This window comes from Corapipo altera, unplaced genomic scaffold (assembly GCF_003945725.1).
Source record: "Corapipo altera isolate COAL_440 unplaced genomic scaffold, ASM394572v1 46, whole genome shotgun sequence".
NCBI lineage: Eukaryota > Metazoa > Chordata > Aves > Passeriformes > Pipridae > Corapipo > Corapipo altera.
Genome location: NW_020884883.1, coordinates 16,953,010 through 16,978,628, shown reverse-complemented (window position 1 = coordinate 16,978,628; position 25,619 = coordinate 16,953,010). Strand labels below are relative to the sequence as shown.

Sequence of the window (25,619 nt, the reverse complement as noted above, 5' to 3'; positions counted from 1 at the left end):
CCTGCTGTTTCATGTCACCACTTAGACACACCCATCTACGCTACAGTAAATACATAATCAGGTTTCTTTTCTCTTACGTAAATCAAAGGAGCCTTTATCAACAGTGGGTTCAGCTAAGCTTGTAAGGAGGACTGGGAAACACAGGCAGAGCCAGCAACCCTCTGCCGGCGCCGCACTGTAGTGACCCATCCACACCTGGCAAACAGACGGGCTTTCTCTCCAGCCTTTGTGGGGAAAGGCAGACCTTGGTTTACGACTTCCTTCAGAAGCCTGCTCGTATTGTATTTCACCTAGACACCATTGCCCCTTTGGAGAGGTGAGTGAACACGGGTTAATGATTTGATTTTATTTGTTGAAGACTGAAGCTAAGGAGGCAGCTCATTCCAGGAGGCTCAAAGAGACCCTTTCAGATCTTATCACCTCATTGTTGAGGGCTCCCTGCACCTTGATCTGCAGGCAGACACCCCCCTACTGACAAAACTCTAATTGTTTTCAACACAGGAAAAAGTCAGTGCAAAGGATGCAGCTCTGTCATCCGCGTGAGTGTTTAACTGCAGTTATTACAGATTTTTGGGCTCCCTTCCCTGGGTGTCTAGTTCTGAACAAAAGCAAGCATCGGTCTGTAAAATCACAGACTTGCACCAGACTCCCAGTTATCTGCAGGTATTAAATTCAGGAAACTGCCAACTCCACCTCCAGTGGTGCCACCAGTGCCATACATACAAAGGCATTCTGTCAGCAGCCATGATGCAAGATGGTCTTTGTTCATTGGCTGCCTAATCTGTCTCCTCTCCCTGTAAATCCAGCAGTGTGAGATGTCACCTTCAGCTTCCTGCTGTGGATGCCAGGAAGCAGCTCAGCCCAGGGAAGCAGCAACAGAAAGTGAGGGGTGTCAAACAGAACAGGTAATACTGGATGGAGAGGGACTGAGTGCATGAACGTGCATGCTGTGATGCCAACTCCTCATCTGCCTCAGAGGAGAAGCGATGGGGATGGTTGTCCAGGTGTCGCTGTAAGAGATCAGCCCCAAGGAATGCGGGTGCTGCTGCATCTCTGCCACTGAATAGCTGCATGGCCTTGGGAAACCTACATTTTAAAGGCCACCAAGGTGTTAATGACTGGCCTTCAAGCAAAGTTTTTAAACATGGGTGGCTCATATCCCAACGGATAAAATATTCCAAGAACCTGTTGCTTTAGGAGACTAGAAATCACTGTGGATCACTTGTGCAAATGGAGGCAATGGGACATGGAAGGTCAAGGGCACAATCAGCAGGAAACCAACAGCAAAGTCTTAAAAAAATCTGTCAATTCAGATGTAGGCACTAATGTGCCCTTTAATCTTTCCTTTATTCTCCGTCTGGCAAATCTGTCTGTACTAGTTGTTGAATTTTTCCCTACCACTGTTCCAAAGAAATCCACAAAAGCAGGGTAAATATTTCATTTCTAAAAACTGAACCTAAAACCTGGATACTTCAGAGCAACTCATATAGCACCATGCATCTAAACTTAGGCAATGGAATCCTGATATTAGTTGAGGGATATCAGAAAGCCATTCAGCTCTCCCTGTAGCAGACACTTAAAGCTTGATGTATTTGCTCATACATAGCCATCTAAGACACCCCATGGAGGACATCCATGTAGAGATGACAGGTATGATTTAGGGGAAACTCTCACCCTTCTAGAAGCCAGGTAAACACCCCAGGTCATCACAAATTACACATTTATATGGGGATAACTGATCTTGCCTGAGATGTGTCCTTACTGAGGTCTGGGTCTGAACTGGTTAATTCAAAATCCCTTCACAATAAATGAAGGGCACCTCCAGGATATAATCACATATATATTTCATAGCCATATGTCAGATGGACACCTCTGCTGGGTATGATGCATCCCTTGTAAACCATACTGTGCAATAATAGTGTATTTAAGACACTTCTCAAGTGAGATGTAGAAGAACCTTTTTTTTTTTTTTAACTTCTAACTTATCCAAAGAAGAGATGCAATCAAACCAGTTTTAAATGAATACTCATCTGCATACACTAAACTCCAGCAAAGAACACCACAAAACCACAGAACTGGTTTTATCATTGGCAGATTGTACAAGCACAGACATGTAAGACAGAAAATAACTGGACTTATGCAGAAGGAAAAAAACAAACACACAATTTCACAAGGGCTATGTGTTGCTAAACTATGTGGTTCCCTGGCCCCACAAGTCGCTCCAGGACCATAACAGAAAACATCCCCTTTCCTCCTTGCTAGCTTGGAAAACTTGTCTATGCCTAATCAGCTCACTACTACTGGTTCTCCTCACCCATCTTAGCTGTTCTCAGTCACTTGAATGGTTTCTCCATGAATTTACACCAAAGCTGAGCAAAATTATTTCAGCCAGCAATACTATGCCCAACACCACAGTATAAACACAGCAGAGGTTATTCATGATACCAGGCTGACTTTAGCAACTAGTTTTAATAAGAGAAACAAAACAGAAGATGTCCAAGTATTTGCTTTGTTATTTTTCAAACATTTTTTTAGCTTTTAATTTCAAAATGACATCTTTGTTTGAAAAGTGGTGCATATTTTGAAAATGAATGAATAAACAATGTGAAAACTAAATAAAAGGTGTCACTTATTGAAGTGAAATGTTTAGATGAATGAAAATGAGTTCAGGATATTTTTTTTCTTGTTTAAAAGTATCTCCAAGATCACAATATTTATTTGGCGCTAACTCAAAATTCTTTTCCTTGGCGATTTTTCAGTAAGGCCTCCAAAGGGACAAATTTGTTATTGTCAGTTTTTAATTATTTGTGGATTGACTATCCAAGCTGCGGATTAACATTGTCAGGAGTGTAGACAGAGACAAGGTAGCTTAGCCCATACCCACCCTAGAGCTGATCCTCCGGGAGCACAGGCTGGAAATTTCACTAGTATCACATACTATCCACTGCATGTTGGGAAACAATGCAAACCCACCGAGTAACCCAATACATGCTCACTTCTGCTTTTCCCTTATTCATACAGCGCCTCTTCCTTCTACTCACCTATCCCTCTAGATACCTGAGACTTCATTCACATCTCTTCACTTTGCATTTTATGAAAATAGCATCATATTTCAAAGCTCAGTTCAAAACTTCTCCATCCCCTGTGAGGCAGATCTACTGTCTCTGCCCTGTGGTTTTTTTTTTTTCTTTTGCCACTGTATTAGACAGGTCTGCAAAGTATTTCTGTGATGAGTTTTGACATGCATGGCCACGACTGCTATTTCAGGAAACTCAGTGTTTCTTGAACAGTTTCACAGTTCACTTTAGCCCGTCACTGATCAGAGCTCAAAGCTTCCTTTCTGACTGTGACATGGATGGAGTTTGAGCACAATAGAGAAATCCAGATGAGGAGATAGAAAGGAACAGTTATCACAACACAGTTAAGTTTGGGCAACATCACAATAGTCACAGCTACCTGGGAGAGCTCGTCCTATACTGGAAGGAGAGACATCAGAAAGGAACACTCCGTCCCCTATAACATTGGGATCAAATACTCTTGGCTGCAGTGGAAAATGTGGCTTCTGATATCCTTGGTAATTGGTTGATCTTGGCTGAGTTTCATGTAGAAGCTTCTTGGGAACTGAAATAGAGGAGTAAGAAGAGCACAGTTGTTAGAGTGAGTTATTTCACCTGGTCACAACGAGAATTGTCACATTATGCTACGGGCTCAGCTGATACTTAATTACACCATGTGCAGCCCAAACAGACATTCATCTTCCACTATGATGAATGCTCTCCAAGTGCCAGCACAGAGACATTCAATGAGAGAATGCTGGAAACTATAAAGTGATTAAGATATTACTTATTTACAATTAAGCCTTGAGACTAGGCTAAGGATCAGATTCAGACATTTTATTTATTCACACATCTTAGAAACTTAAATGCCTAGTAAGACAGACTTTGGCCTCAGCCCTAAGCTTCAGAGCACTTCGGGAAGACACCTTTATTCCTACCATGACAGGGTGCTGGGCGGGATGCCCTATAGCAGTGGGAGCTATAGGCTATGCCTGAAACACTGCCTCTCTCCAGCCATGAAGTTGCTGGCTCAAGCCTGAACATCAAAGATTTCTGTCCACTCCATATTCACAAAACCAGACTCTAGAGGATGCTGTTCACATGAAATCATAAAGCTTAAATCATCCACCACAAAAATAAAAAATCCCACCTGTAAGAAACGCTCCCTACCCCGTGAGATCCAAAACACACTGTTCCCCATTGGGCTTTAGGGCTGTAAGTAAGCTGCAAAAGCCCACTCCCACCACCCTGAGGAGGGTGAAGACTCAGCTAATCACTACTGCTCTCAGTGTTTTGTCAGCCACAGCATTAGCAATATCCGGGCAAGATGATGAGTTAATATGTGACAGTTTTTTTGGACATCTCTGGTCTCCTCTTTGGACCAAAGCACGCATCAATAACAGTATTTTCTCCTACTCGACATTGCAAGGCCAGTTCTTCAGCTGTACATCTCAGGTAAAGAAATCAAAGCCGGTGTAGCTACCTCCAGGTACACCCTCTGAAGGTGAACCCACACAGTAAATTCACTAATTTCCCCCATAGGGACAAAGCACAGAGTCATTTACAGAGCTGAACCAGTTCTCTGCCTCAGCCACAGCCAATACCTCAGGCTATTTCAGAGCAAAGTGCTTCTCCATACAAAGATAAGAAACACGTATACAGGCCATTCTGTTCAGAAATCAGAGGAAGAGACTGATGAAAGACAAAAATAAATTAAAACTTCCAGAGGAGAAAGATTTATTTCCCCATCAGTGACTATATATTAATATATACATAAAAGCAGACAACCAAAACTTAAGTGTGTTAAAGACACAGACTGTTAAGAACAAGGCACAATTTCATTAGACCAACATGAACCCCAAGAGAAGGTTTCTGGGATGCTCATCTCCCCTTTCTCCAAGTCTAACGGCACCAACCTCTCTCATTCCAAGCAGGCTGCCACCTCCCAGTACCTCAGTTGTCCCATGGCTCCATTTGGGATCATACTATCTCTCATCTCCACTCTTCACGGAGGCGTTAAGAAGCATAATTAAAAATGCAAAGCACTTTGAGATGCTTGGCAGAAGCACGAAGGAGGGTTTGGAAAGAGTGCAACTCCAGAGCAGAAAGGAAATTCCTGCCTGCCCCCTGCAGCTAATCAGCTGCCAGACTGGAACAGGAGATTTAATCATGTCCATTAAATTTGCCTGCATCACCCACCACATTACTACTGGTGGGTGAAGTGATCCAACCACCTTGTTTACATTATGTTCGACTTACTGCCTTTACCGAGGCAAAGAAAACTGTAACGAGATTTACAGACTGACCTCCTGATTTAGGCTGCCAGGACATCAGCCTTGAAGTTTTTGCATTATTAGTAGAGTCATACTAGGTCAGGAAACAGACAGAAAACCCCACAGCTTCTGAATATCAAAGAGCTGGCACAGTGGTTTCTAGTGAATCCTGAATTGGCAACTGTTGGAAGGCAGAAAAAGAAACATAACCCCTGGTAGGAACTAGACAGAAGTGAGGAGGATACCTGTGCCAGGCAAATATCAGAAAGTCTGGGGAGGAGGTGAATAGAACAGAGATTATCCAGCAAACCATAGGCAGGGAGAACTGCAGTTCTGAGCGCCTAATTCGAGACACCCAAAGGGACCCAGAGGGCACAGAGCTCAACACTCTCCAAAAATAAACTGCCCTATTACTGTATCTCAGACTGAGGCCTGAAAGGCATTTTTCCTTTACACAGGTTTCATCCAAACTGCATCCCAGTAACACATTGATAGACATCCAATGAAGAAAATGAAGCAAAAGGGACACAATGACAATTTTTAGCAGGTTTTGACTAGTCTTTCATGTTTTAGTCTTACTTTTCTTCATAAACATCTACTTTCACCTCCCGACACTCATGACCATCTCCAGGGCACAACACAGGCTGGGTGGGCCTGCATCTTTCTTAGAAAATGTGACACCACCAGACACTTAAACAATTGAGTCAAGTAGGAGGAAGAAACATCATCTTTTCTACATTTAACACCATCTAAGCACGCCCAGGGAATGAGCTACAGCTTTTCCACCTTGGCATCTGTGCCATCACCATTCAAATGGTACCTACAGGATTAGGGGAAGAGTCAGGTAAAGCAAAACATTGTTAAATCAGTCAGCAATTGGTCAACAGCATCCCAAGGAAGAGTAGAAATGGAGAAGTATTAAGGGGGAAGCATTCATAGAGACTATTTATTGTCACCTTACTGGAGTAGGGCTGTGCTCTCATCTCTTTGGGATAGCTGAGGAAGTAAGAAGACTATTAAGTAGTCATATGGTGCCTTAAAACACAGATGGCTGTGAGGACAGATTCCCAAAAGCAGGCATGTGCTTAACATCCGTGGTTAGTACACCCTTCGGTACTTTCAAAAATCCTAAGAGGTGGCTTTCTTCACTTCAGCAACTAGACCAGTTTAAAACCCTGGAAGCAACTTCGTGCAACACAGGATGTCCACAGCATATAACCTTGGACTTTTCCATTTCAAGGGATCATTTTTCTCTGTGGACTCCATAAACATCTTGAGGACATTTTGCCAGGCAAGGCCTATCTTTGCAAAGAGTAAACAGAGAGATGGCATGCAGCAAGTCTGTTCTTTTTCTGGTTTATATGATGCTCAGCCAATACACAGCTTTCTTTTGATTTAGAAAGACCGTGAAATGGAAAGCCTTTCTCAAGCGTAAAACACCTCACAATTTCCAGTTAGCTCCTGTGTGGCAGCCAACTCCACAAGAAAGATTAAACATCTGGTTCCTTTGAAATGCCCTCCTTAAATTCTCCAGAGAGGAGTGCATCTGACACAAAGCATGGCATGATTTGAAGCAAGATGTCAAGAAAAGTTATTTATTATTAAAAGCAGCAGAAAAAAGTACCTGGGATTTTAGTCTTATCTCAGTATTAAACACAGAAATCCTGGCAGGAAAGAGTTGGCACTTGGCCTGCTCCATTCAATCAAGCAGAGAAGTTAAAGCAACTCAGTCAGCAGAAGAAGTGATGTATGTGGACAAGAGGGGAAGAAAGAGGGATTCAATCAAAGTGTTAACACACCTCATAGTCAGGAGCCTTGCACCTAAAAATGCACAAGAGAAATGATCTGGGATATTCTGGAAGAGAGGAAAAGAGTTGTTATAGGGACCTCTGGGGACTTTCAGTCATTCAGGGGGTAGCAGTCAGCCTTGAGATATGGATATTTATCCAAAAGATAAAATTCTACAGTAACTCGTGCTGGGCAGCTGAGCAGCACAGGCAGAGATGTAATTTTTCAATTGCAAGCCCTGCTCTGCCACCCACTCCGGGGTCCAACTGGGCATCACCACACGGACTCCACGTCAGCCAGGACTTGATCTGGAGAGCAAAGTGTCACCATCGCTGTGACACTCCGTGAAGGCACCTGCAGAAGTTGGTTCTAGGCTATAAATCTGCACGGCAGCTTTTGGAACAGCATTCCTCTGACATTACAGGTTTTCAAGTCCTTATATAATCCCTCTGTGTCTGCTTTAAAAGCAATGCTAACTACCAGCTCCCGCTGCTCATCTGTCTGAATCAATGTCATGCTAGCAATAATTTATACCAGTTCCCAAACCAAGACCTGCAATACCCATTTGCAATGAATTAATGGTACCAATCTCACAACAAAACCTCTCCTCCACTGCCTGGCACTTTCCCCCCTCTCCTTCCCCCAGCAGAAACAGGGTAAAGGAAAATCAAGTGTGCTCTCATGGGCAGAAGAGATCCATCAGAGTCAGTACAAGCAACCAGCAGGACAGTGTGAAAAGGCACATGCTGGTGCTGCTGACAGTATCCTTATTTGTACTTGGTGGAGACTCCTTCTCCTGGGATTTTCACACAAGCACTCTCTTGTGTGGCCAGAAAACCGAGGGCTGATGAAAAGAAAAAGTTACTGTGTCTACAAGCAGCCACATTCTGAAATACAGCGCTAAGAGAAGGAAAAGGCCAGCAGATACCTCGCCTCTGTTCATCAAGAGCAGAGAATGACAGAATGGTTTGGAAGAGACCTTAAAAATTATCTAGTCACACCCCCCTGCCATGGGCAGGGACATCTTCCACTAGACCAGGTTGCTCCAAGCCCCATCCAACCTGGCCTTAAACACTTCCAGGGATGGGGCAGCCACATCTTCTCTGGGACAACTTGTTCCAGTGCGTCACCACCTCACAGTAAAGAATTTCTTCCTAATATCCAATCTAAAATACTCTTTTTTAGTTTAAAGCCATTCCCCCTTGTCCTATCACTACATGTCCTTGTAAACAATTCCTCTCCAGATTTCTTGTAGGCCCCCTTCAGGTCCTAAAAGGTCGTAATGAGATAATTTGCTGTGTTTTCTACTACGTTGATCTATCTAGTTTTAAACACTCCAATCCTGGGGATTCAACCAATTGCCACAACATATTATTTTCAGAGGAATATTACTCTTTCTGAGGAATTCTTTTCAAATATGTTGCTGAGTGTTTTAATTTAAGGAAATATATTATTTCCCTAATCAAAACACTGGATGCTATAGCCCCCAAATTTTATGGGTGGGGAATTGGCTCAGGGACAGAGTTTTAAAAGGGTTTAAATATCAAAATTATTTGTCCCATCTCACAGAGGGAGTCTGTGCCAAAGAAAGAAAACCAGCTGACGCTCGCTGTATTTCAGCCTTGTACTCAAAATCATTCCTTCTCTTCACTAATTTGATAATTTGGTGTTTCCTGATACTTGCTCAGTCCTAAACATGCTTTAAGACTTCCACTCCAGGAAGAAATTATCCTATGACCTCCACCTTCACTGTATATACACATCAGTCAACTGGAGCGGATCAATGAAAGCTCAGGCAAGGGGGTTGTCATTCTCCAGTAGTCTGCTGTATATTTTCCTGTGCATTTCCAGCCCATAAGGTTTGCTCTCAAAGCTCAGAATGGTTAAAGCAGATCTGCAGGACCTTCGGCAAATCCTCCTGAGCCTGCTTGAAGCAGAGTGCAATTTGAAAACATGACTCCCTCACCTAGGAAAATTACAACCAAGCCTTTTATCTGGGCAGGTTGGGGCCAGGAATTTTTAAAATAATAATAAAAAAAAAAATCCTCCTGTGAGTAAACACCCAGTATAAACTACTGTGGGTTTTTAGAGGGAGTAGCTCTGAAGGATTTTTGTTTGAGACTTGAAAATGCATGGCATCCAGCCTGTAATGGGATCATTCATGATTCTGAGTTATCACAAGAAAGTAATTCCTTTGCACACATGTATGGTATGTGGCTCTCTCAGACTGCAGAATTAAAAGTGTTTTATGTGCTGTAAAACCTAAATTCACTAAACACTAAGTCAACAATGCCTATTAAAATAATAGGTCTTGGCTGTGCCAGACCACAAAATAACACAATACAATCACATAAGAAGACTCTGCACCTGGTGTCAACACTAACATCACTGTGTAGCTAGAAACATGGGGGTGGGAGATGCTAATTTGACTAACAAAAGCAAATTGAGGCACAACCTACCCCCTTGGCTTTTTCCCAAGGGTCTCAGACATGGTCAAGGAACAAGCTGAAACCTTTTCCAGTTGCCCATGCCCTATGTAACTCAGTGCTGGATGAGCCCCTTTCAAGTGAATAAAGCACCTTCTGCATCACACTGAAAGAGGTTTTGCCTCTTCTTGTGTTACATCAGACATCCAAAGTCTACCTTCAAGTCCTGACTTCACACCAGACATTCTGACGGGGGGGGCTTTTTTGGTCCGATGTAAGTATAATCACTTGATAGGAGACAATCAGATCCTACGGCTCTTAAAATGTCTCCATGAACATCCCCATGGAAAAGGCTGAGTGCACCCAACATCACCTCTCTTCTTTGTCTGCAAAGCCATATCATATTTAAAGTAAATATATCGTACAGTTTACACAAGAAGTGTAAAGGATCCCAGGAGACAACAGGAGACATGAAAGGACTATGTGCAACAGACCATAAGTCTGAAACTTGGGATTTGATCAACAAGCTGCCACGAATAACCTTCATTTCCAAAAAAAAAAAAAAAAAAAAAAAAAAAATAGAGCAGAGGCTCAACAATTGCAAGTGGTCCAGACCTCAGCTTCCATCTCTTTCAGTTATTTTTAAAAAGGCATTTTTTTCACCCAGCATCAATACAGTCTGCAATCCTGAAACCGAATGCAAAACCCAAGAGAAAGAGGGAGTTCCTCAGCCTCCTGCAGGCATGTTTTCCAGGCAAGGTGGTTCCAAACCACCAATAACAAGGAAGTGACTCATGCCAATTACAGTAAGTCCACTTCCAAGCACCATGCAGAAAGCAAGTGAGACTGTCTGGGAAAATAGCCCTGTCATAACCAAAGCCACCTACACTTCCCCAAGCCCACAGCCGGTGCCAGGGCCATCCTCCTTGCCCCTCCCTCCAGACACTGCCTGAAGCAGAAATCCATCTATTCTGCTGGTGATTTTGGGGCTGGTGGGGAAAAGTACAAGCTGGGACGCCTGACACAACCCACGCAAACTCTGCCAAGACTCCTCCTCAGACAGCCCAGATGCTTTGCCCTTTACTGTATATCCTGACAGCAGTGAACTACAGAAATGTTGTGCAATAAGAATATAAATACAATACAGACAACCCTTTCTCTTGTTTGCTCTCCTCAGAAAAGGCTTATCTTTTTCTCATGCAGCTGTAACCAGAGAAGTGATTTCAGAAGTGGAAACAATTCCAGTCCAGAAACAAAGCCCATGCAACATGAATTAGCCCAGTCTCACCATTCCTCCCAGTGAAATCTCTCGCAGGTATATGGCCCAGTGATGTGAGTGGCTTTAGGAGATGAAGGAGATTTAGGAAACAGTGCACCTCCAACCAAGACTCCACAGGGCAGAGACAAACACGAGCACTGTTCCCTCCCAGCCTCTCCCCCTCCTGCACAGGGCAGCAGGAGCACCTTCCCCTGACTCCTCTGATTTCTGCCTGCCCAGATATGCAATAAACTTATTAAAAGATCCAGTTTGCCTAATCTGGAAACTCAACCCAAGCATGCCCTGTAGGTACCAAGGGAAGAAGTCCTCCTTAAATAAGCTATGTTCCTAAGCTCCCCGTATCATCAACAGTGAAAGGTGGGTGCCTTTGAAAGCCTCCAGGGGAGATTCTGTCTACTTAAATTTAGGAGCCTAATTAGGGATAGTTAATGAATCATAATGTTACCTTTGGATTTATTCTCCTGAGTGTATCTGAGTTGAAATCTTACAAAATGCCTCACATCTTTTACTCAGATATTTTTCTTCTATGTTAAACTTTCCAAATCAGGATTTGAAGCTATGAACACCCTAATTTCTACCCAATGATGCATGTGCTCGATCTATCCACAGGCAGTTTTCCTACTGCTTTCATAGCCTTGAAAGTCATTGTTCTTCTTTCATCGTCTTAAATGTAATAACAGAATATGAAGCATCTATTGCCAGCAACTCATAAATCTCCTGCTTGATGTGGCTTTTGGTCTCCAAAGGGCACAGGGGAAAGCATCACATGCACCAGTCTGCTCCCTACATGTTCTACTTGGAAAGAAAAATGGATCAAAAGGAAGAAAGCCTTGTAAGAGATACCTGCAGATACAAAGAGTTACTTTCATCTGGCAGATTTCTGACTGCTCCCAAAGTCAGGAGTCTCCATTTTCACAAGATAGCTCATCTTGAGGAGGATGAGACTCAAGCTGAGTCTTGTCCAAATTCCAGCATGCTCAGCTACATCCCCCATGGGACCTTCTGCCAGCTGTAGCTGTAGGACCTCTCTAGCAGTACGGCTGCATCATTTCTCCATGAGGCTCAGAAGAATAAGATCAGTAAGGAAGTCAGGATCATTCTGCCAGTGTTCCCTATTCCCTGTATTTGGGCTGCATCTGTCACACACTTCCATTGGTACACACCAGCCCACTCATGTATAGATTTCTTTGGCATTTATTGGATACTCATTTGTTGGTCTCTTCAGAGGAGACTTATTACAGACTGTAATTTTATGCAGTGCTCTAAGTATACCCACTCGACTTTGGATCAAAGCAGAGTAATGTTAAATTTCGCACTTTGACACAATTCCTATTTCTTCTCATCATGTTCACTCATTTTAATCACACATTTAACACTGCAAGATTTTATTATTTTATATTACTCAAAGTACAGAACTGTTGTGACTTATTTAGGCTATAGAGCTTGGCAGAAAGTCCTTTGTGTAGCTTATCTATTTTTCAGGAAAGTATGTGACATAATATGTGGCTCCCAGGAGGATGCCAACAGAGCAGCAAGTATTGTGTATTCAAGTGTGGCTGATCCAGAGCCAGGGCATTGCTCATATGAGGAATTGCTCACCAGTAAGGGAGAGTCTCTGTGCTCAGGATGCCAGCACATACCCAAGTGGTTCCAGCTCTGCAAGTCATCAGGAATCAGCTAAGTTGTACAGCAACCAATTCCATAAAACTTGGGGCAAAAGATACTCCCTTAAATTTCAGTGAAAAGTATAGACAAGCACTGTCAGGGAAAGTGTCCCTTGGAGATCTTTATTACTACGCACCCAGAGGTAGCGGTGGGTGAGAACTATGTATCACTGTAAGACACTTAAATGAGAGCCCAGGCAAGGATATCCAAGACAAAGTAAGGAGAAAGGGGTGGAATAAAGGGCCAGAAGCTCTGAAGCACTCTAGAGCTGATGGGAAGCCAGGCCAGCCTCTACCAAGGACAGTAAAGGGATCGCAGGAAAGCCAAAGCTCCAACAGGAAAGGAAGGTACCAGGGAAAACAACATCTACAGCTACACTGTACTGCCTAAATATTTGAATAAAGCATAAGAAGCCTCATGCTTCATCATCTGAGCCAACAGCTAGCCTGATATGATCCAACCATTATATTCCAAGAGTTAGGAATATCATTTCTCCTCTGAGACTACTAACCAAGACAGACACCTAGGGAATTTCCTGTGCCCATCTCTGTAGCAATATCACCCTTTCTGTAGTCCACAGACCACTGTGACCTGTGAGGCACCAGAAAAGTGATCCAGAAAAAAACCCCATAATTCTAAGAAAAAACTACAACCAGCATACCCCTGGATGTTCCCCCATGTTTTGTCTTGGTGTCTGCTGGCAGGCACAGCCAGGAGATTCTTCCCATCTGCTCTCCCTGCCTAATTAAAATGTTTGTAATTACAGCAGTAAAACTATGCTCTGTACAAAAATATCTTCTTTTTATCTAGGTGCTACTTAACCAACGGTGTGTGCTAGTTCTTTACCAGTCCATCAGCTTTTCCTCTCTGCAATCAAACAGCAGAGAACTAGACAAGGGACTAGAATTTTTTCCCAAATACATAGCGGTGCCTTGATAGCAGGAGCTGAGGAATGTCATCAGAAAGCAGCTGGTAACCTCTGCCATTAAAGGTAGTAACTTTGTCTGGCCACACGGCTGACTTAGTGTGGCAATTCTCAGGATCCCATGAGATGCCCAAACTGGGAACCCTGCACAAGGGAAGGTTATCAATTGCATTGGGGTAAATAGTAGGAATGAACAAAACTGTGTAAGGCAGCTACAGTGCTAAATGCCCTTCAGTTACATACAGATGAATGCAGATCAGTATTTACTGAACAAAAACACAATTTATTTTGAGATCCAGAACTCAGTGTTGGGATCACTGGCTTCTCAGTGGTTCAGCACTTGGCTTATAGAAGCCAGGCTACACTAACAAACTTGAAATTCAAGGATCTGTGAACAAAGTGGCAAAACTGTTTTCAATATAAATCCTTCCATTCACATAGTCATAACCTGTGAGACATCCTCCTTTGGGGTTGAGACTTCCTGAGCACAGTGGAAAGTTTGAGGAAAAACCCTATAGATGTTTTTTAATTATGAGAGTATTAAACCTCCCCTGTTTTTTCAAAGAAGTACATTTACAGGCAGAACCTCTCCAACACACAGCATAACCTTTAAATCATTTGGCTTGGAGACTGTGAAAAGTTCTTTGCATGGTTTATGTATTTTATTTTATTTATTTTTCTGATAGAAAAACACGTAGCGTGCATCATCTTGCTTCCATGCATATCCTGAGGGAGCAGTAAGGACTGCAAGCCCAAATCTTACTACAATTGCTACTGTGAGTAACTGCCAGTTTTGTGAAACAGCAAATTATAGTCACTTTCCTGACGCCACATAAAAGCAGATACACACCATGGAAAACAATGCCAGGGTTTTGTTATAGCCCAGCAAGGATGTTACTGAGCACCTACCCTACACTCTTATGCAACTTGCCCTGCAGCTACAGTCTGGGAGCACTGGAAAGAAACTGTGGGAATACAAAGTGCTGGATGCTTGTGGCAGCTTTCCAGTACTTAATAGTGGTTGGGGTTTTTTTTAAGAGAACACAAGTTTTTTAAAGCTAAACGTTTGTTTCTATTAGGCTTCATGAAATGTTCAGCCAGGACATTTCATGCACACCGGTCTGTTCTTTTCCACCTTCACACGTGTTATTAAGATTCACTTCTATGAATATCTCCATCACAAATGAGACCTGAATTCATGCCACCTAATGGAAGGCATTTTACTGGGACGGGAGGTGGTTAATTTGTCCCTTCATCAATTATACAGATAGGCTGACTAATCCCTCAGTTTAACCACTTCAGCTAAATACCTGCATTAGTGTAAGTAAGGCTTTGCCAGACTGAGCTTCAAGCATGTAAATTATATATATGTATATATTCAGAGGTAGGACATTGCTGGGCAAAAAGCTTATCTCATTTGTTCCAAATTTAACAGAGCTAAACAATCCTGAATCAAATTCTACCCATCAATTAGTATATAAATTATTTCAGGACTACTTGGAACCCCCTTGAGTCCTCCCTAACAGACTGGCAGGTCTCTGACAGATCCTGACTACTTGTAATACCTGATTCACCAGGTTGCCACCCCAGCAAAGCCCCAGGGGTTCATTCTGGGAATGTCAGCAATTCCCTCTTTCTGGTGGCCTTTGCCAAGCACAGCCCAGTTTCTGCCTGTTTGGGTAGCAAGGCCCATCCACTGGCATCTCTCACATTTCAAAATTACTGAATTCAGCCACTTAAAAAGTGTAAATGGAGACATATCTTAACCTTCCATGTGTTTGAAAGTGTTTGTTATCACGTATTCCGCAGGAAATGCAGATTGCTAACTCATAGCCAAGGAATTCACTTCATACTGTAGGACCTCTATTTTTAGGTTTCTTTTTTTAGGACTCTTGGAAAAAAATTGAAGATTTCAACACATACCTTTGCTGCTAGTAACTTTAACCCAGAGTAGATCCTTTATCTGGCTTGCACTCAGTTTAAGTTCCCACTTCTTTCAAGTGGAATATAATGCTCTGTATTGGAGTATTTGTTCCTTCCACTGGATATCTTGAACCCACCAACCCTGATATCTTATCAGATGAAAGGATTAATCCAATACAAAGAGGCTGTGAACATCTTTTGAACAAGTAAACCTTTAACAAACAAATTTCCTGAAGGGGATATAGGCAGGGATGGTTTATGAGACCCTGTAAACAGCAAAGAAACTCATAAACACAATCCTTCAAAGCACTTCTGTCCCATGCTGGGATAATCCCTACTCATACCAGAAGAGCCACTGCCCATCTCTATAAAGACACATTCTTCAGAATTTGCTCACCTCACAAATAAGACTTGCCAGTCCTCCAAAGGAAAATTAATCCCTATCAGTGCAACTGCATAGGATAAAATCTACCTCACAACCTGCTCAGGTTATAGGGACAAGATGTAATTAATTGCAATTCCAATAACCATCCATGTAACTTAAAATGTGAAGTAATCCACCTTAATTACCCTAACTCTAACAACTGCACGGAATCATAACAGCTAGAGGAGAAAAATAGTTGTTAACTTGTTGACTGCCAGATGCAGACTGCTGATAGGAGATATATCAGATATTGAAGTATTAAAACTGACCTCAGCCCGGCAGGAGAAGGCTGTGATTCATGACCATAACTCCTGGGCACAGGAGGAGTACAAACAAATAACTGAACAAAGATCAAAGCATTAGCTTTATTAGTGGAATAAGACAGGAGATTAATCTCATTTACTCTCAGGTAAACCTCCTTCCTAACTTTCTCCCAGTTCAGCAAGAACTTCAAGTCCCATGTAGAAATCTGTTATATCGACCCTTTGTTTACACTTCTACCATTACATTAAAATCAATGTTACAGTGGAGGGTGAAAACTGGATCACTGCTCTGTCTATTCAGAGCTTTCCATGTTTGTTGCTTCAGACTTTTTTCTGTGAAAAATAAAGAACCTATCTGAAAAAATATGTATTTAAGAAAAAGTCTTGCTTGAAAGCTATTTTCTTCACCCTTGAGCAAATTATTCACTTTCAATTACGTTCCAGGTAATGGAAAGTCTAAGACAAACAGAGTTCAAAGTAAGGCCCACTGTGAAAGAGGCACACTAATTACAAACACAGTATGTAGAAGAAATGGCATTTTTGTGCTTGTACAGCAGTTGGTGCAAAGAACTGCCTGCCCAGTTTCCCAACAGCAACGTAAGCTTTGGAGGCACCTACATATTGATTTGCAGCCAAGTTTCACAGAGCTGGAAATCAAACCCCATCATCAATCTGGTCTCCCTACAGGAGGCTGATAAAAGGAGTGAAATGGCTGGGACATCATTCAGACTCAGGCATCTAATGGTATGAGTGGTAACTGATATCTCACTTGTTTCCCAGGCTCTTTTAAGGGGAATCACAGGAGTTTGCAGAGCAGGGTCTTGCACCAGCCCTCATGCAGCTTGTACCACACTGTAAATCTGCTGTCACAGGACTGAAATGACAGAGGTGACACGAACAGTCAGATTGACTCTTCGTATAATCACAGAATAGGGGTTGGAAGGGACCTTTAAAGGTCATCTAATGCAAACCCCTGCAATGAGCAGGGATATCAACCTGGCCTCGAAGTCTGAGACCCAGCCTACCTCCTTCCCTGCAGGCCAAGCAGGCAATGGAGTGGCTGGTGCTGACTGCTATGCATGAAGACAATGTCCACCCTCAGATTTTGTATTTCTGCTGATAGTCTTCAGAGGCAGAAAGGATTCTTCTTCCTCAGTGGGGTCTTGATGTCACCTGAGGATGTTTTGTTTTGTTTTGTTTAGCTTGTTCTGAAAGGTCAGAGACTAAATATACAGTATCTACAGCTATCTGCAGGCAACAAGCACCTGGCTGTAGAGGAAGAGGGATGCTGTGATCTGGAAAGGAACCCACACGTAGGAAGGATGACCCTACCCTAATCAGCAGACTCTGACCTTCAAGCAATGGGTGCCTGAAGTGATCACACAATCACGGAACGATTGAGTTTGGAAGAGACTTTCAAGATCAACTAGTCCAACCATCAACCCAGCGCCACAATAATCACCCTAAAACCATGTCCTCAAGTGCCACATCCAGACACCTCTCAAATGCTTCCACAGACAGTGATTCCACCACCTCCTCCCTGGTAACTCATTCTAATGCCTGACTACTCCTGCAGTAGAAAAAAATTTTTCTAATACCTAATCTGAACCTCCCCTGGCACAACTTAGGGCCATTTTCTCTCATCCTTTCACTTGAGACACGGCAGAAAAGACTGGCCTCCACCTCTCTTCAACCTCCTTACAGGTAGTTGTAGAGAGCAATGAGGTTCACCCTAAGCCTCCTCTTTTTCTGACTGAACACACCTCCAGCTTCTTTAGCTGCCTCTCATAAGACATGTTTTCTAGACCCTTCACCAGTTTCATTGCCCTAAACAACGAGGAAACCTGGGAAAGGAAATGTGTGTGGTCCTTCCAGTGTTCTGTTTAGACCTGTGAAGATTTTGTGATAGATAAAATAAAGATCATCTGATCCTTGAAACTGTTTACAGAAATACATTACAAAAGAGGCATTAACCTTCACTCTTACACGTTCTTAGAAGTAAACTGTGGTTACTGTGATGCAAGAAAATTAAACACACCATTCACCTGATACAGTGTGACCTTCACAGCATTAAACTCTCTTCATGTTCAAAACAAGGTGACTCCATCCAAAATGCCTGCTGGGAATAGGATGTGGTACATGCTAACTTCTAAGCCATGTCCGGACCATGCAACATCAAATGTCATTTCTACAATTTGGCAGGAGGGTGCATTGAGTTCCAGTGTCATAGGATCATAGAATTATGAAATCCTACAACGGCTTGGGCTTTAAAATCATCTAGTTCCAAGCCCCCTGCCACAGGCAGTGATGCCACCCACTAGATCAGGTTGCCCAGGCCACCTTCAACCCAGCCAAGGTGTCAAGAGCTACTGGGGTTGACTCTATTTTGTTTGTCAGTACAGACGTGTTCAGTGAAGCCCAGAGGTCAAACAGAAGACTAAGCAGCTGTCCAAGCTTGGGAGGTCACCACTGCTCCTCAGGGCTCAAAACATGTGGGACATCAAATCACAGGTCTGTGGCAGCAGAACAGACATGGGACCTGATATGTGTCAGGCCAAGCACAGAATTGGATTTTCAGTCTGTCCACAGCAAAGAAAGCTGGAATAGCCCTGTGGGACTGTACCCAGAGACAGGGCCATGACACACATTCAGCTCAGGAATGTTATCAGCTGTGTGTTATCTGAATAGACAGCCCTTTAGAAACACTGAATGCTGAAATGCTCCACAGGCAAAGAAGATGGCTGAAAAAATTTGTGTGGACTCCCCTGAATTGTCCATGCACACATGTTCCAGCCATGTCTGTGACAAAGAATTGATTTATACAGAGGTACCTGCTCCAACTGCCCATCTGTGCTGCACCATCTGCCCTCTTGGAGCAGTACACATCCCTTTAACTCGTCAGAGCTACACAGAGAGCAGCATTCAAAGTCGTCCGAGAATGAAGAGACTGAACTGAGCCAGCCCAAGCTGAACACTGTTATCAAACTACTTTACAGTGTAGAGCTGCTACTGCCCAGAAACAGGAAGGACATGCATTACCATATCTTTCCCTAATGTCCTCCTTTCCCTTTAAATATAAGAAACACAAAGGTTGTGTTAGAGAGTCCAGTAGGCTCCCGTGATTGCGAAAGGATATTATACTGGGCACTTCATCCATCAAGGACACCAGCAGGGTTTAAGTGAAAGATTGTGGGATAAAATAGTCTCCTGGGTCAAATTCAAGCCATAAATGTTGTTCCTCTTTATGTCAAAGGGAAGGTTTTGACTTTTAATCTTTCCATATTTCAATTAAATGATGCAAATGACAGATAGCTTAATTAGATGATAGATGCACAGCTAAACCGCCCCCATGTTCTTGAGTTCCTAAGATTTCTCTTTTAAATACCATTACAACCACTCTGTGAAACTACAGTGGAACTTATTCTTAAGCCATGCTTGTATCAATCCTTTGATTTAACAAGCTACCCCAAGACTGTTTCCCATCAGTGCTTTTCTCCAGTTATGGCTGTGGTAGAACCAGCTGTAGAGATAAAAGACAACTTCCTATGTTCATGCTCTCATCCCCCAGCCATTCCCAACTAGACAAGGCTTTAAAGTCACACTTGGACACAACTAATCATAATTGCATTTTCCTCTCAATTTGACTGAGTGAAAACAGAAGTCCATTTTCTGGCGAATCTCCCTCAGACCAACATCTCCATCTCTTTAAAGAAGAGTGTCCTACCTAAAGAAGGTAGATTTAGATTGAGTATTACAAAGAAATTATTTACTGTGAGGGTGATGAGGCACTGGCACAGGTTCCCCACAGAAGTTGTTGAGACCCCCTCCTTGGAGGGCTCTGCAGAGGGACCTGGACAGACTGGAGAGCTGGGTTGATTCCAATGGGATGAGGTTCAACAAGGCCAAGTGCCGGGTCCTCCACTTTGGCCACAACAACCCCCTGCAGCGCTACAGGCTGGGCACAGAGTGGCTGGAGAGCAGCCAGGCAGAAAGGGACCCGGGAGTTTGGATTGATAGGAAGCTGAACATGAGCCAGCAGTGTGCCAAGGTGGCCAAGAGGGCCAATGGCATCCTGGCCTCTATCAGGAACAGTGTGGCCAACAGGTCCAAGGAAGTGATTCTTGTGAGGCCACACCTGGAGTGCTGTGTCCAGTTCTGGGTCCCTCAGTTCAGGAAGGATATTGAGGTCCTGGAGCAGGTCCAGAGGAGAGCAACAAGGCTGGTGAAGGGACTCGAGCACAAGTCCTATGAGGAGAGGCTGAGGGAGTGGGAATGTTTAGCCTGGAGAAGAGGAGGCTCAGGGGAGACCTCATCACTCTCAACAACTACTTGAAAGGAGGTTGTAGCCAGGTGGGGGTTGGTCTCTTCTCCCAGGCAACTATCAGCAAGACAAGAGGGCATGGTCTTAAGCTCTGTCAGGGGAGGTTTAGGTTAGATATTAGGAAGAATTTCTTTACAGAGAGGGTAATCAGACATTGGAATGGGCTGCCCAGGGAAGTGGTGGATTCTCCGTCCCTGGAGGTTTTTAAGATGAGGCTGGACGTGGCACTTAGTGCCATGGTCTAGCAACCACAGCGGTGTTGGATCAAGGGTTGGACTTGATGATCTCGGAGGTCCTTTCCAACCCAGCTGATTCTATGATTCTATAATGGGAATTCTTGAAATGGGCTTCGAGAAACCCCATCTAGTGGAAGGTGTCCCTGCCCACAGCAGCAGGGTGGAACTAGATGATCTTTAAAGTCCCTTCCAAACCCAACCATTCTATGATTCTATAATGCTATTAACTCTTGCAGGAATGTTTTGCATTTACTTATTTTCTTGTACTTCTATTAGTACTTATCAGTGGTTTCCTGGCAGGGAAGACCTTAATTGCACTATCAGAAAAAACAACAGAGGAAACAGTCTTAGAGAAGTAAAGCCACATCAGCACTAAGCATGTGGAGCAGAGATACAGCTCTGGCAAGATGATCACTCACAGACATGACAAACTGCATCTCCCCACTTCCACAACAGCCAAAAAGTATAAGCACTCCAACTCTCTTGAGACAGAAATATTCCACCCAACCTAAATACAAGGTACACCTTGTGGTAAGGTACACCTTACCACATCTGTGCTCCCAGGTCTGACTCGAACTCTGGAGAGCACAACCTCATCCTAGAACTAATTATTAATGGAAGTCTTGTCCTAGAACACCTTGGTACAGAGTTTAATGGGACGTCTTACACTGGCTTCTGCTAGTGCTAGCACATGCACACAGATTGACAAAAGCCACCATGAAAGATGGACTGTCAGGAGAGGGATTAAAAGCTGGCTGTACCAGTAGATGCAGCCTTCTTCTCCTTTGTTCTGTGCTCCAGCTTTAACACTAATTGCAGAAAAGAGCTGTAAAAATGCTGCCGACAAATGTGGGCCTTAATCAAACAAAGCACTCATAATTATTTTATTAGGAATCATTTTCTTTTTACAAATATAGAGTAAATTTAAAACAGTTGTGCCCTTGTGCATTCATTGTGCAGAAGTAACCACTATGGAATTTGAACAGAGTTAGTTGAGGTTTCTGATTGCCAGGCCAGCATGAACCAGATCACGTCTTGGCCTCTTGGGAGGAATGTCTGGACACAGGAATTGCTCTTTTCCCTGCGTGGACACAGCCAGTCAGCTGGCCATGTAAAAGGCATCAACAGATTGCGATTCAAGCACTACACAGATGTCAGTCAAAAAATATATAAAAAAGGCAAAAGATTATGTCTGAGTGATGAATTAGATGAAATGAATGTGCTACCCTTGTTCCAGGAGTCAGTAGGAAAAGTCATAATTACAAACAGTGCTAACGGGAAGACTTGCTGGCTGTCATGGTTTACATGCTAAAATCATAATCAATGTCCCCTATACCCTGGGACAGCATGACTCTCATATGCAGAGACGGTCCTTCCAAAACAAGCTCATGACAGGTAGGTGATGTGTGAAGCTTTCATGTCTGAGACCGCATCATTTCTGCAAATAACCAGAGCACATCCACCCCAGGCTACAGGGCTGTCAGTGACCATAAAAAAACAAAGTAAATTTGATTTGCATTTTAGATTCAAATATTCCAGTGCCATATAAGCACTACCATCAAAACTTATGTGACTCTTGGGGATGGTCCTCTGCAGGGTCAGAAGTTGTACTTGATGATCCTTGTGGGTTCCTTCCAACTCAGCATCCTGTGATTGAATGAAAGTATTCTTTTGTCAAGGAGAAAACATTTCCTTTTAAAGTCTTCAACCAGACTTGGTCCATAGCTGACAATTACCAACTGCTTATGCTCAAAAATGAACCCAATCAAAACGTTTCCCCAAAGAGAACCATGCATTAAGTCCATGGGCACCAGGTCTCAAAGGCGCACTGGCTCACACCACAAGCACTGTCAGCTCTCAGAGTAACCACAACACAAGGGAAGATGGGGTTAGACCTGGCACCAAGCCTGTCTGGGTGCTCCCAGCTGAGTGGCTGGATACCCAGTTAAAGCATGGGGAGCACAGCATGGAGCTTTTGACATTAGTTTAGAAGAAGGTTTGAACCCCAGATTTCTACTCTGAGTCATTAATTGCTGCATCAGTACAGGCTTCAGCTGTGTGACAGACTGCTCCCCCAGGATGGAACTCCAGAGCATCCTGTGGAGCAATGCTGCGTGGTCCTCCCAGCCCTGGTGGGCTGGCACTCCTGCTGTAGGTCCACGAGCTACACCCCCTTGCAAACTGAGGAGGCCCAGGGCATTGGTCCAAGCACTAGCAGATGATCATTTGTACTCTTTAAATGTTCACACAGTGCTCAACAGAAACTTGGCCCATTCCAGCTAGAGCTCTCCCCAGTCACAGCTGGCCACAGACTGGATCACTGCCCTTGGTAGTTCGGGTACGTGTGACTGCCCTGTTTTGAAGGAAAAACATCTAGCTAGATGCAAGTCCTGTTACACCATTCATCCCCAGGATAGAGGCTTTGGCATGTCTTATTTCACAAGAGAGGTGCAGTCCCTGTGCTCTGAACAATGCCTTTTCATCATCATTCATTAACACCCTAACTCAAGGAGTTTTAGTAAGGAGTAAGACCTCCCCAGCACACATGCTCATACCTTCCCATTTGCACAAGAGAGAGCAAGCCAGAGTCTGAGCTGATTTAAATTGTCCTGAGAAATCTGGCTGGGAGTCCTGTGCTATAGAGTGAAGCCAGCTGGAAAGTAAAGCTCTCCACTGCACGCTCTGCATACCCAGCCAAAAATCACATGTGGGTAGCGTCACCAAAAACCAAACACCTTCTCCTGTCCTGCCTCAAGTTCTGTGTGAAAACAAACGTCCGCCTTCACAGTTGGAAAACTCATATTTCAACATAGTTTTGTGCTTCAGGAAAAAACATCCCGAAGTGAAAGAGCACCATTAGCTTTGGCACTGCTGAAGAGAAGTCCAAGGAGAGTTTGACTGGCAAATAGTCAGAGGAGAAGCACAGCAGATCCTGGCCCTCTGAACAACACACTCTGTAGTTTAGGCAAGTCGCTAGTTCAACCTGAGGCAACTGCAAAATGAAGTTGAGTGTCACAGAAAAATAGGGCTGGAAATTACCCCACAATAACCATTCAGACTGCTCCAGAATATCTTTCTTTTCACCACTATAACATTTTTTTGAATATAGAGCTTGAAATTCCTCTGCTACAATTTATGTTCTTATCCTCTCCAGCAAGGTGACCAATAGGTAGTCCTCCCCATCTCTGCCAGAGTCTTTTACGTATCTGAAAACTACTAACCTACTCTCTTCCCAGACTTCTGGGCTAAAAGACTACAAATTAGGATTCATATTACAATTGTACCCAAAGGCAAAAACAAGGCTGAGGTCCTCCCTAGAACCACATAAACACAGTTTAAGAGGTCCCTGCTCCAAAATGTTTATAGTCAACACAGAAAGTAAAGGGAAGATGAAAGTGAAAAGGTCAAAGAAATATATTTTCCTATTTTAAAGGTAGGAACTTGGTGCAGAGAGACGTGCTTAGTCTTTTCAAGAACTCCCACAGCTGCAAAGGAGTTTACAGAGGGCTTAGTACCTAACAAAATTATTGCATTTGAAAATATGGTTATTTCTGCTTCTACTGAGCTGCTAGATAAACTATTTTGAAATACAACCTGAAGACGTATGGATGTTTGTGACAGATCTGGGAAACACAAACCAGATCCTCCAAGTGCCCCTCCAAAGCCCTAATCTCAAAACCATTCTTCCTTGTGGGAGAAGCAGTGATGATTAATTACATTTTTCAAAGCTCTCCAAAATTCGTATTTTTTCTACAGGAGCTTGAGACAAAATGATCATAACTTACTTGAAGCACTTACATGCATCCTCCCTTGCAATGCAAACTATAACAACGAATACAGGTTGAAAGGATTCTTCACATCAAATTTACTGTACATGCAAATTTCTTTCAGACAGAACCATTAATAACTACTTGAATGGTCAAATTTAGGATTTTCTAAAAATGCCTTCTCAGTTTGTATGTGCATTCCTTATCATCCATCTGTTTCACTGAGCAATTATTCACCAATTTAATTCATTCTTTTTGACATTAGCACACACATAAATTCCCTGCTTGTTGCAATTTTATGCTTTAGCAACATTTTACATGTCCCACACTGCCATGGTTTCAAATCCAAATAAATCCCACAGTAGAGGTGAGCATAATTCCAGCATATCTACAGAATACCAGACAGTTTATGCCAATCTGGAGGACTACAATTTTAGAAATTATGAGACCTAGACTATATTGTAACAAATGCAAAGTTAATGCTAATGACCAAAAAAAACCCACTTAGGGAACAGAACATTTCTGAATAAATATAAACACTACATAGTTGATTTTGTGTAGGGGTAGAAAGTTGCACGTGAGGATGGAGTTAGACAAACAATTCGACAAAAAAAATCTGGTCCTAAAAGAACCTCGGGGGAAGCAATAAATCTTGGAATTGTTCAGATATAAAACATATCCTCCAAATAGAAAACCTGTTGCTGGTCATTGGCCCCAGAGTGTTCTTGGGTTGATGACCTCAGTCTGCTTGTGCCCACGTAACTATGGCAGCAAACCATCACTCAGCACACCAACAGCATAGGAGTCAAGTCGAATCCTATCTAAAGGATGGAGCTTTCCTTCACTGAAGGGGTGTTCCAGCATTGGAACATGCTGCCCAGGGAGATGGGGAAATCCCCATCCCTGCAAGCGTTGAAAAAGGTGTGGATGTGACACTCAGAGGTACAGTTCAGTGGTGAACACAACAGTTCTGGCTTAACAGTTGGACTCTATCTCAGAGGCCTTTTCCAACCTTAACCATTTTATGATTCTATGATTCTATATATTGGGAGAAGCAGCACTAGAAAGAAACAGAGAGGTCAGAGTAGATAAAGACTACACAGTGCAACGCTCTGCACGTTTCTTGACATAAAAGGAAGGACATGTTACCTCTCCTACGTGGAATGGGTGAGACTGAAACTGGAACATCATGTATAATTCTTTCAGTCTATTTGTTTTTACTTGGAAAAAAAATGAATGAAGACAGAGGTGAGTTTGTGGTGTGATTCAAGAC

At 43.1% G+C, this 25,619-nt stretch overlaps 1 protein-coding gene across 6 annotated transcripts in view; it reads right to left on the bottom strand.

Moving 5' to 3' along the window:
* The window catches only part of EVA1A (eva-1 homolog A, regulator of programmed cell death), a 158,264-nt gene that overhangs the window by 9,180 nt on the left and 123,465 nt on the right, over positions 1-25,619 (bottom strand). For all 6 annotated transcript variants that reach the window (XM_027641176.1, XM_027641180.1, XM_027641178.1 and 3 more), the window contains one exon: positions 3,457-3,621. In XM_027641176.1, the coding sequence (XP_027496977.1) occupies positions 3,457-3,621 (165 nt within the window). The remainder of the gene's footprint in view (positions 1-3,456; positions 3,622-25,619) is intronic.